General features: G+C 33.5%; 1 protein-coding gene across 1 annotated transcript; it reads left to right on the top strand.

The window, feature by feature from the left end:
- Nucleotides 1–6,022: 6,022 nt before the first annotated feature.
- LOC131662081 (zinc finger CCCH domain-containing protein 67-like) lies at nt 6,023–9,643 on the top strand. Its single transcript, XM_058931769.1, has 6 exons — nt 6,023–6,734; nt 6,869–6,934; nt 7,471–7,590; nt 7,710–7,970; nt 8,753–9,022; nt 9,120–9,643. Exons 1-6 carry the CDS (start codon nt 6,255–6,257, stop codon nt 9,306–9,308), a joined length of 1,386 nt encoding a protein of 461 aa, XP_058787752.1. The 5' UTR covers nt 6,023–6,254; the 3' UTR covers nt 9,309–9,643.
- The last annotated feature ends 2,988 nt before the right edge of the window (nt 9,644–12,631 follow it).

The following is a 12,631-nucleotide window of genomic DNA, read 5'->3' as shown; positions in this document are numbered from 1 at the left end:
TTTAAAATTAATTGAAACACAATTTGGACATATTTTAGACTTAATTTTTTAGGTTTAAATTTTATTTCTAATTTCTAACCTTTTAATTAAATTAATTATGCATTAATTTTTAATTAAAATCAACCATCCAAAAATCCAAAAAAATACTTCCTTTTATCTTATTGCAATTTAAATTCATAGATAAGTGTATAGGTTGTCAAATTCATGTAAATAGCGTAGTTTACATTTCTCGCACTATCGATGTAATAGCGTAGATTTATTTTCCGCATTTTACATTCCCGCATTTTAATTTCTGTACATATAAAACTGCGTGTATGTCAAAGATAACAACTGAAGCGCTAGATCACTAATTTCAAAGACAAAAAATATCTGAAAATAAAACACAATCACACTTGCACCTCTTAGGGTAATCCCTCTGTTACTCTTTTCAAAATCAATTCTATTGTTTCAAATACAATTCAAACAATTTCTTTCCGTATCCAGTCAAAGAAAATTTTCTAAAAGAAAATAGGAAAGGACCTTATAAATTTAGGGTAGATCTCCTAATTTCTTGCTCAAAATCAAACAAAACAACAAATGTTTCACATATCACTGTTTTTCCAAAACAAAACTTTCAAAAAGATAACACTTTGTATATATCCAAACAAGGATCATTACGAAGTTAAAAATCTTCTTTTCAAAACATCTTTCGAAAGATAGAACACTTTGTATACATCCGCACAAGGATCATTACAAAGTTAATTTACAAAGGTATTTAAAACCACATACAAGCATTTCAAAGCAAGACAAATGATTCAAACAAGTGAGCTAAGCAATTAAGAGCCCATGGATAACCATGGATACAAAGGGGTGCTAACACCTTCCCTTTGTATAACCTACCCCCGAACCCAAAATCTCTTAAAGGTCTTTTTCTGTTTCTTTTATAAACCTTTCCTTAATTGGATAAAATAAAAGTCGGTGGCGACTCTCTGATTTTCACAAACTCAAAAATAAAAGAAGAGTCAGTTCGTATCCCACGAAAAAAACCGAGGACGACACTTATCATCCGTAAATGGACGGTCAAACAGAGAGGGTTATCCAGTCTTTAGAGGATTCGCCAAGGGCTTATGTGCTATAACAAAGAGATGTTTGGGATATCTACTTGTCGATTGACTTTACCTATAACAACAATTTCCACTTTTGTATTGGAATGACACCGTATTAGACGTTATATGGTAGGAGGTGTATAACTCCTTTGTGTTGGTATGATTCAGATGAGAGTTATCAAAAAATTTACCATGACAAGTGGAGGAAATCACCTGAGTTCCAAGAGGGGGGTCATGTGTTTTAAGGGTCACACCGGTAACTGGTGTTATTCAATCTTTGAAGTCTCGAAAGCTCATGCCACATTTTGTTGGTCCATACCAGATCATGGAGAGGATAGGAGGAGTAACCTATTTGATTTCTTAGCCACCTCCGTTTACTAATCTTCATAATGTTTTTCATGTGTCTTAGTTGAGGACGTACATTCCAGATTTGTCTCATGTGATCCAAGTGGATGATGTGCATGTGAGAGATAACCTGACTGTGGAAGCATCACTCGTGCGGATAGAGGATCGGGAAGTGAAGTAGTTGTGTGATAAAGAGATTGCCTTGGTGATGGTAGTATGGGATGGACCACCTGGTGAGAGCATGACTTAGGAGCGTGAGGAACAGATGAGGGAGTCGTATTTGAATATGTTTTTCTCAAGTAATTTTCTAGGGTGACAATTTCTTAAGTTGGGGAGAGTTGTAACACTTCGATTTAGATTATCTTATTTAATGAAATTATTTATGAATTTTGTGTGTTTATTTAGTTATTGTGCAGTAGTAATTAAATTAATTTGGGTGGTAAGAGTGTTCGACCTTGAGAGGAGAGTGTGGAGACTGATTAGAGGATCGTAGATTTATTTAGAATGGTTTAGTTAATTAAAATAATATTTTAGTTTCATTAATTAAATAACATAATAAAATAAAAGGAAATAAGAGTGCATAGAGAAATTGAGGGCAATGTTGGAATTAAGGAAAATATGGAGGATATGAAGGGAATGACCTAATTAGATGGAACTAGGTTTTGGAACAAAATAAGGAATTTGGAGAACCTTAGAGTGTGTTTGGATGATGTAATTGAGAAATTTTAAAGAATTCAAACTTCTAAGTAGTTCAAATGATTGAATTGAAATCCATTCATTTTTAAATTCATTTGTTTAGATGAAATATTAAAATTATTTATTGATAAATTTTTGTGATCATTTTCATAAATTTTTTAACTTTTGGGCCAAATTTAAAAACGAAAAATAGGGACCAATTTGCAAAATTTGAAAATTATTAAGGACTTATTTGTAATTTTTGGAAATTTTTATGGCTGAATTTGAAATTTTTATAAAATATGGAGAACATTTTTGCAAATTTTGAAAAATTAATAATAAACAATTTAACATTTTCATTATATAGAGTGAAGTGTCGATTTCAAATTCTTTATTTTTGGTGTCATTTGAAATTCCTTAAATTTAACTTGAATATAATACATCATAAATTTACATCATTTTAACAATTCTATGTATTTTTCATCCAAACAATTGATTTTGGTCAAGTCATTTTCAATTCTCTCAAAAAATTACTTTCCTCCGTTAAAATGCTTCATCCAAACACACTCTTAGAGTGTCATTACAAGCAAACTTTTGGAGAGCTGGCAAAGAGGCAAAGAGTCTAGAGATAAGAGAAGAAGAGCTTTAAGGGAGAGATTTCATTGCTTTATAGGAGAATCAAGGTAAGGGGGAGATGTGCTTCTCTAATGGGTGTTAAAGCATGAGGAGTAAATGGAGGGACCCTTAACCTCCTTAAGATTGAGTGTTTTGATTCATAATTCTAAATTGTGATGCTATGGTAGTTGTTATATGATGATTGTTGTGTTTTCTCATGGATCATTGTTTAGATGATGATTTGTGGTGTTCATATGTATGATTGTTCGACTGAAGTTATATTTGATTTATCTTGATTTTATATGTATGGAATTTTGCCATTGACGGATGTTTGAATGTTGGGACCTTAAGGTGTTAATGGTGATTTAGAGATGATGAACATGATGATATTGTTGTAATGTTGTGCTGATTTATGAACCAATGGAGAATAGATGAGTTTAGGGTGCTATAACAACAAGAAATTAGATTAAATTGATAGATTTTCATAAAATAAGTTGTTGTCATATAAGGTAGTGTTTGGATAGTTTAAAAACTTTTTTTTAGCAAAAATAACAGTTGGAGTCGACTCCAAACCAACAGAAAAATATATATATTTTTTAAATTGCACAGTAGAAATCGACCCATAAGTTTTGGGAGTCGATCCATAGAGGCTGGGAGTCGACTCCAAACTGCTAGAGTGTTTGTTTTGTTTTATTGTTGCACTGTCCGACGATTTTGGCCATAATTTTGATCCATAAGTTCAAATGGTGCCCCATTTGAAGTGTTGGAAAGTTAACACAATTTACCATCAAATGGAATTAGTTTCAGAGGATGAATGTGTCGTGATAACAAGAATAATTGATGAGAATTGTGTATTTGTTGATGTTATCTTATGATGATGTTATGATGTTGAGAATGTTAATTATTATTCGTTAACAATGTAAATGTTGTTGATGTTGTAATGAAATTGCATGATTATATGTTTATGAATATGCATATGTTGAGTTGTTGAAGTTGATGTTGTTGTTGGTTGTAGTAATATTGATTAATGTTTGCATATGGTGTATGATGATATGTTACGATGACGTTGTTATGATGATGAAGTTTGATGATGTTGTTATGGTGTTGATGTTCATGATGTTGTTATATTGATATTGATATGATAATGTTATGATGTTGATATTGATGATGCTATTATGATGATGTTTTTTTTTGATGGGATTTATGATGATGTTGTTAATGATGTTGCATGTTTAAATATATGCATGCTATGTTAATAGTGATTATGTTATTGGTGGCATACACAGTCAGAAGAGGGGCCAATGTGTATGTGTTAGTGTTGCATGTTGAGAGTCCATGCATTCATGTTGTCGGAACTCCAATTCTTTTTTCGGTGAGCCTTATTCCTATGGTGATGGATCGGGTGCGAGTAACTAATTCCTATTATGGGGAATCAGTGAAGCGTTATCTATGGTGATGGTGGCGATTTTGGTGTGCTCCGGTTCCAAGAGAGAATATGATCTTATGGTGGGGATCAAGGAGTGAGATGAACTTGAGTGTTCATATTTGGTACCACATGCATGTCGAGTCGGTGTTGAGTACATTGCATAAGTGTTGCATTTGTATTGATTGTTGGTGATATGTTGTTGGATGAGAATACTTAAAATGTCGGTGTTCATTGAGTAATGTGTATGTTGTTGTTATGTGATAATCTACTCCCGCTTGTTTTCACCGTTAACTATTGAAGTGTATTCTCACTCACTTTAATGTTGTACACCATGGACAACTTACTGATACTCAGAAGTAGCATTGTTGAAGTAAGTAGAAGATAACTCTTGGAGTTACTTCTTTAGTTTATCGTTTTGACTAGTGGTACCTTGCGTTGATCATGTAACACCGGGTTGGGGTAAGAACGCTTGATTTGATTCTTATGTCGTTTATGTTGGAGTTAAAGACTATTTTTTGTTGAGATTTCTAAGTTGTTTTGAGTTGACTATCACAACTCCTACTGCTTGTGTTATAAAAGTTGAGGTTTATGATACTAAATATCATGAGTTGCAATATCGTGTTTATTTGATTTAATAATGATAATGTTGCGATGATACCCTAAGTGAAGTTAAACATGCGATGACATGTTCTAAATTGTAATGTTATAAACCGTGTTACAGAGCAGGCTATGTTTGATTGTGCGTGACACCCTGAATGATTGCATTTTGTTTAATTAAATTCCATATTGAATTGTAAGTGGGGTTTAGGGTGTTACATCCCTATCTTGTATTGAATAAATTGGTGATGAACACCTTATGGTGCTTGCTCGTTAAGAATTGATGGATCAAGTTTCTATAAAGGTTTTTATAGTCAGTCATGAAGAACCTAAGAATGTTCATGTACAAGTGCAAGGGTGTCTTCATCAGCAATTTAAAAACAGGCTTACTCTTGAGAAAATCAGTCACATCTATTATTTCTATATGTGTGTTAATGGCGACAACATGCTCTTGTGAGTCATTTTTTTATGTATAACGTTACTGGAGAGGGAGGCTTGAATTTTTCTAGAACTAGGGTGTTCTAGGTCTCAACAGAGAGGGGTTGAGATCCTACATTTCCATGTCTTCAAATTCACCATCATTTCACTGTTCATGTTGGATGTTCTTAATACTGGTCTGCATGGTTTGATTTTGGCAGCGTAATTTCTCCATAACAATGTGCATCTCCACTAGGGTTTCTTTGCGCCATTATAGGATGATACTTTTGTGGAAACCATCGTGAGACGACGACTGGATCAATCAACAAATTTTTTCTTGTGAAAAATGTGTGGTCCTGGTAAGTATTATCGGACCCCATGAGAGCGACAAATGTACTTGCAGTGATTATAATAGATATGACTATACATGCAATCAATCAAGCAAGAGTCTTTAGGTTTTTGATATGTAAATAAGTGATACCTCGAACTAACTATTTAGCTAAGTATTTATAGTTTTAGTCTTTGCCTAAGGGGTGTCAATCTTTTCGCCCACACAAAGCTTGACCTTAACCCATTAAGGAATGTGGTTGATGACATCCCTTCAATATAGAAGTCGTGATTAGTCAGTCTTTGATACTTGCGACCGTTCAATTTTGGATAAGAAAATCTTCATAATTGTTGTAACATAATCAATGAGTCAGCTCCTATAAAGCAGGGAGACGTGGATAACTCATCGCACGCCTGACACGTCTTCGATCTCATCCCACCTTTTTTACAACTTTTAATCCGCTTGCGAGATGTTGGACTAATTAGCCGAATCTATTAATATCTATTAATATATAGTAATTTAATAAAAAAAGAAAAGAAGGAGGGGGAAGAATACCCTTGAAGAAAAAAGTGAATGATGCTTCTTGTTTAGAATATAGACTCCTACGGCGGTTGTATAAACCCACGTAGTGGCATTCCATCACAACACAATACATCGCATCTTCCTTACATACACACTGCAATTAAACCCACACTCTCTCAACATTCAATCAATTCCCAATTATTAGGGTTTTTTCTAATTTAAATGTTGAGGAATTCCATCACCAATGGAACCCTCTCAGCAATCCAAATCAATCGATTCCTCCACCAACGACCCACAATTGATTCCTGAACTCTCAGATCTCAATCACGTGACCCATCTCGATGATGAGCTTCAGAACAAGTTGGATTTGAAAGATGGGGATGAAATTCATGAAAAAGTTTCAAACTTTGAAGTTGCTGCTGTAGAATCTGAAAAGGGTCAGGAGTGTCATAATGATGACGGGTGGAATGGTGATGATGATGGGTGGAATGGGGATGATGAGGTGAATGACTGGGTTGAGAATGTGAATGTGAATGAGAATGTTGTTGTTAGTGGAGAAGTTGATCAAGTGGAGAACAAGGATGAAAGAAGCAATGGTAATGGTAGAGCTGAACTGTACCCTTTGAGGCCTGAAGCTGAAGACTGTTCCTTTTATCTCAAAACTGGGACTTGCAAATTTGGATCCAATTGCAAGTTTAATCACCCTCTTAGGAGAAGAAGCTCGGTATCACTTTCATAGATCACTCTTACTCTTGCATTAAACTAGATGTTTTTTACTAATGCGTTCATTACTTAAAAGCTGCTTCTGTGTTTTCAATTTTCATGTTTTGATTAACTTTTATTTGACTCTAAATGAAGGCTTTTAAAGAGAGAGTAGGAGATAGAGATGAATTGGAGAAAAGAGCAGGACAGACAGAATGCAAGGTATTTTCAAAATTATGGTGTTATATTCTGTTGCAATTTGAAGATGTTAGATTTATTATTGTATTTTATGAATGCCTTAACTTTGGCTCTTAAGTTGGTTGTATGTTGTTATTGAAGTTATTTTATATTAGAATCACCTATGCATTGATTTGACCAGCTAATGTAAACAATCAATCACCTATAGTTGGATTTGACTGAGTAAATGATGTTATAAAAATTATATTGTGTCAATTATAAATATGGTGTTTGCATATTTTTTTATTAATTAAAGCGACGCTAGTGACCATTTTACAACTGGATTTTTATCGCTGAGCTAGCACCTCGTGACAAAATTCTTTTGTTGTTGTATCCTGGCTTTGTTTTGCGCTATGGAAAAATGTTAGATCTCTTTTAAACAATTTTTGATTGGAGGGTACTTGCATATTATGATGTATATGTTAGTTATTCTCTTTTCTTAGCCATATCATAAACTTGTCCTACTATTTATTTTGGTTGTACTTATAAAGAAATCTCTTTGTTTCCTGATGTTATGACAGTATTATACAAGGTCTGGGGGTTGTATGTTTGGAAAGGATTGTAAATTTGATCATTCCAGAGGAAAGTATTCAGCCGTCCAAGTTTTAGAGTTTAACTTCCTCGGACTACCTATTCGTTTGGTATGAACTTATTTCATCACTTAGCAAATTATGCTGAAGTTTATTGGTGTTCATTATCTGTTATCTCTTTCTGCTGTTTGAAATACATGAGATTTAAGTGAGGTTGTTTTTCATGACAGGGTGAGAAAGAGTGTCCCTATTACATGCAAACTGGCTCTTGTAAGTTTGGAGCAACCTGCAAGTTTAATCATCCCGATCCTACAACTGTTGGCGGATATGATTCCACTTCAGCATATGGTAATGGAAGTTCTATTTCATTACACAATGTATCACAGTCATCTTCTACCAGAAAATTCAATGAAACTGCAACATTTGTGCCAATCATAATTTCACCGACTCCGGGGGTTTCTCCTCGAAGCTCTGAATGGAATGGATATCAGGTAAATCATTAGACTTGAGGCTAATAATAACTATGTAGACAATCACCTATTCTTTTATATCATCGGTACATGATGACAAATCACTATGCCAATTTTCTATCATACAACGGGCCTGCTTGGATGGGCTTATCTACTGCTACACGTTTTGTGACACTGTTTGGGAGATTATGACATTTTTCACAAATTTTTTTGAACTTATTTTTTGTAAATTCTTCAAGATAGCTAATGAAAACAACTTATAACATATATAAAAACAATTTAAGTTTATTTTATCTTTTGTTATAAAAATAGATTATGCGAGCTTATTCATAAGCGCTTATTTTGATAAGCATTTGTGCTATAAGCTGCAAATAAGCTGTTTATCCAAACAGGCCTAATGTCTATGTTTTTTGTTCCTCTGTCATATGATGAAACACTTGCACCGAGTACTTTTACAGTTTTACTGCATGCTCAGAAGTAAAATTGAGAAGTAACAATGCTTTGTTAGTAATTTAAATGATAACATTTTATATACGTTGTTAAATGCTCCGAAACTAATATAAACTAAAGGTATTCACTAGCAATATCCAAGTGATGGTTTGATGTGTAAGATTCAATGTTATAAATTTCATGCTCATTTCCTAAGCCTCTTATTATTTGTTGTTTTGTTGCATTTCTTGATTGCAGTATAAATCAAGAAAGCTAGTGTATTTTTTTTCCTATTCCTTTTTGTCAATTAGTTATTATGCCTATCAAATTTTTAGCCTTTTCCCAGCAGTTTGACCAATTTGTGGTTTGTAAAGGCACCTATATATTTATCAGAGAGGAGTACGCTTCCACCTTCACCATATGCCGTGAAGAACCCAGCTATTGAAACAAATGCTCATATGCACCGTCATAAGCAGACGTCTGCTGAAGAGTTTCCTGAAAGACCTGGTGAACCCGAGTGTAGTTTCTTCTTAAAAACTGGGGACTGCAAATTTAAGTTCCATTGCAAATTTCACCATCCAAAGAATCGGATTACAAGATCACCTCCTTGCAGCTTAAGTGACAAGGGTCTGCCTTTGAGACCTGTAAGTTATTTTATTCCACTGTCTTATTACACCATAATGTTCTATCAATGATTTTCCAGTTTCTTTTATCTAACATTTAATGTATCATGAAATTCAGGGCCAGAATACATGCACGCATTACAGCCGATATGGAATTTGCAAATTTGGACCAGCTTGTAAGTTTGACCACCCGATAAACATGCCGCCCCCAACTATGCCTGGACTCTATCAACAATCCTCTTACACAAACTCTGCAAGTGTTGAGGAGGCAGGAAATGGAGATACTAGTGATGCAACAAATCAATAGCATGTTTAAAACACTTTTTATCAAGGATCTTCTGGCTTTGAGCATGCATACCATCCATATTTTGTGATTTCTTTTTACCATGATAGATTTATTTAATGTCACTAGTTATTATGCCTAATGCGGCTCAAGCTTTTTGCACAATGGCAATAGGACATATATATTCCAAATAGAAGTTTTGTTATCTTTTGTTTTTGGTTTATTTTTCTATCTCTTGGATTAGTATTTGTTAGAATTTAGAATATTTCTCCATGATTGTCTTGGAATTTTGATTAGATTTTCTGTTATGATAATTGTAATCATCACAATTGTGATTGGTTTATTCATTCACTTTGTAATGACCTGTGCTAGCAAAGGTTACTTAGTCAAATTGTGGGCAAGAGTGATGGTGCTCATGTTGTCACAAAGTATAGTAGGAGTGACAAAATTGATCTACAACTCAATGAGGAGAGATTGAATCCATAGGATTTCTATGATAGCAAGAGCAATATTTTTGTACTCAACTCCTATACTGGAGATAACATGTTGCTTCTTTGTCTATCATTCGATCAAATTGGGTCTTAGGAAGACACAAGCACCACCAATTATGTATCTTGACTTGGCAACGGGTCTAAGATATGATGGTACCTTTGAGATATCGTAGGATTCTCATGAGCAGTCCAATGTGATCCAAGAGGACGTGACATGAGTTCGCACACTTAGTTCACATGCAATTGGGAAAATAGCAAAGCTTGTGAGTTGTGAGCTTTAACATGTTCAACCGATTGGTTCTAGAGCAAGTATCTTTTAGAGTCGAGTTTTAATAAAAAATGGCATAAAAAAGAAAGGTGTGCAAAGACAAAGATGGAAGAGTCAGCAATGAAACTGGCTTTGGTGTTACTGTGTGCTAAGCTTCAGAGTTTTACGACGATATCACAAGCTTGTTATGTGGCTCATATGTTACCATGTTAGAATATTGCTCATGATTATCTTAAATCTCAATAAGATTTTATGTATGATAGTTGAGTAATCATTACAAACATGAATGGTTTATTTATATACCTTTTAAAATAATCTAGCTGTCCTTGACAGTTAGTTACAGAGGTTTGCTAGTATGAGGAAAGGCTGCAACAAGCTCTAAGAGTTTAACTTGAGCTAGTAGAAGTAGAACTACTCCTTTAATAGTATTGGTGAAATATTTGTGTATATGGATTTTCTTGTTTATGTATTATAGTTGTCAATGAAATGTTCGACTTCATTCATAACAAAACAACTAAACTAATGATGAAATTTGTATTACTCAAAAGATCCATTCGAATTATTTGTGTCTTAAAATTCACAAATTTTGAATAACATTAGCATCAGACGAGTAACTCCCACATCTTATTTTCAATAAGAGCATCATATATTAGTCTTTTATGGTCATTTTCAATTTCGATAATTTAATGCATAAATAGGATTTGTAGGTAAAGGGAGATATGGAATTATGAGATGAGGTGTGAAGATTAAAGAATTTGTGCATTTTGACTAGAGTTATCAATTGTGGCAGCTTTCGCCGCTATCCTGGGCGGTATGGCCAGGGCGGCCACCCACCTCGCAAGAAGAAGGGTGCGCTTCCTAGATTCAAATTGCGGATGCTTTCGCGGGTTGCGGGTCGCACGCCGCTACCCGCGTGGAGCGGTGTGGGCGATTTCTTCTGCCATAACGATCTCACATTATCATCTTCAAAACTCAACCGACGCTCCTCACCCGGCCATCTTCGACGGCTCCCGGCCCAAATAGATTTTAATTCGTTTTTTATTTTTTGAGCTTTCTAAGTGCGTTTTGAGTTTTGAACAGAGCCGTAGAGAAGAAGATGAAGAATCGAAAGAGAAGAAGATGAGAGCCGACGGAGAAGAAGATGAAGAATAAAAAGAGAAGAAGATGAAACGGTGAAGAATAGAAAGAGAAGTAAATGCATATTATATTTAATCAATAAATGTCTTGTACACCGGTTAAAAAGAGTGTTGAAAAGTCAAAAGTGACTTTGCCCAAGAAATATCATAATATTAACAGTTGTATACTATAGATAATAATAATACGACTTTTTAGAAGAATAAATAGTATCAATAATAAAATTAAAAATATTTTTTTATATGCATAATTTTTCATATTTTTATTTATAAATATTACTTATTCATATAATTTTATATATATATATATATATATATATATATATATATATATATATATATATATATATATATATATATATATATATATATATATATATATAGGGGACGACTCAAGTGAGAACACTTGGTTATTATGAGAAATGAGAACAATGAATCACGACCATTAAATTTTGATTTTGTTGATTTTAATGGACTTGATTGGTTTCTGTTTCTGATCCTTAATATTAATTTTAAATCAACATAGAAAGAGAAACCAATCCAGTCCATTAAAATCAACAAAATCAAAATTTAATGGTCGTGATTCATTGTTCTCATTTCTCATAATAACCAAGTGTTCTCACTTGAGTCGTCCCCTATATATATATATATATATATATATATATATATATATATATATATATATATATATATATATATATATATATATATATATATATATATATATATATATATATATATATATATATATATGTGCCATATCATATGAGAATGTGAGAATGAATCTGAACCATTGGATTTTAAAATAAATGGTGGAGATTATGTGTGAATCTTTTTTTTCTCTCCTCCAATATTAAAATAAATGAAATAAAATAATTAAAAAAATATACATAGCATATTTTTCTCCTAAAAAATAGGCTATTTAGTATGACCGTTAGATCAATTCTTTTAACAGTTGAGATTTTGGTGTCAAATTCAACTTTGACACCTTGGTGTCATTTGTATAATTATTTATAATTTTTCAACTATATGCTATTCCGCTATTCCCAATTTTTTAGGTCGACCGCTCCGCTTTGTTATTTGGAATTAATAACTCTGGTTTTGACTATGCCATGTTATGTTCGGGTAGTCACTTAAGGAGAGTGTGATGAATGTTGGTGAAGACAAAGGTGTGGGGGATAAGGTAGTGTTGGAGGTTTTGTTTTGAGATTGGTTTGAGGGAGAAGAAGTGTATGGATGATGAGTTTGGTGTTGGGAGTTGATTGTAAGGAGTGCAGAGGGTGTGTTGCGTGAGAATATGTCGATTGTGGTTGGAGTTTATTAGGTGTTAAGTTGAAGGTTACTAAGAGTTGAATTATTTAGTGGAGGGATGACATAAGAATAATTATTTTTTTACTTGATAATTTGTAGTACTTGTATCCCATATGACAGGGCGGATAACCAAAGAATATATAT

This window comes from Vicia villosa, linkage group LG3 (genome assembly GCF_029867415.1).
Source record: "Vicia villosa cultivar HV-30 ecotype Madison, WI linkage group LG3, Vvil1.0, whole genome shotgun sequence".
NCBI lineage: Eukaryota > Viridiplantae > Streptophyta > Magnoliopsida > Fabales > Fabaceae > Vicia > Vicia villosa.
Note: the sequence above shows the minus strand (reverse complement) of the source record. Positions and strands in the feature narration are given on the sequence as shown.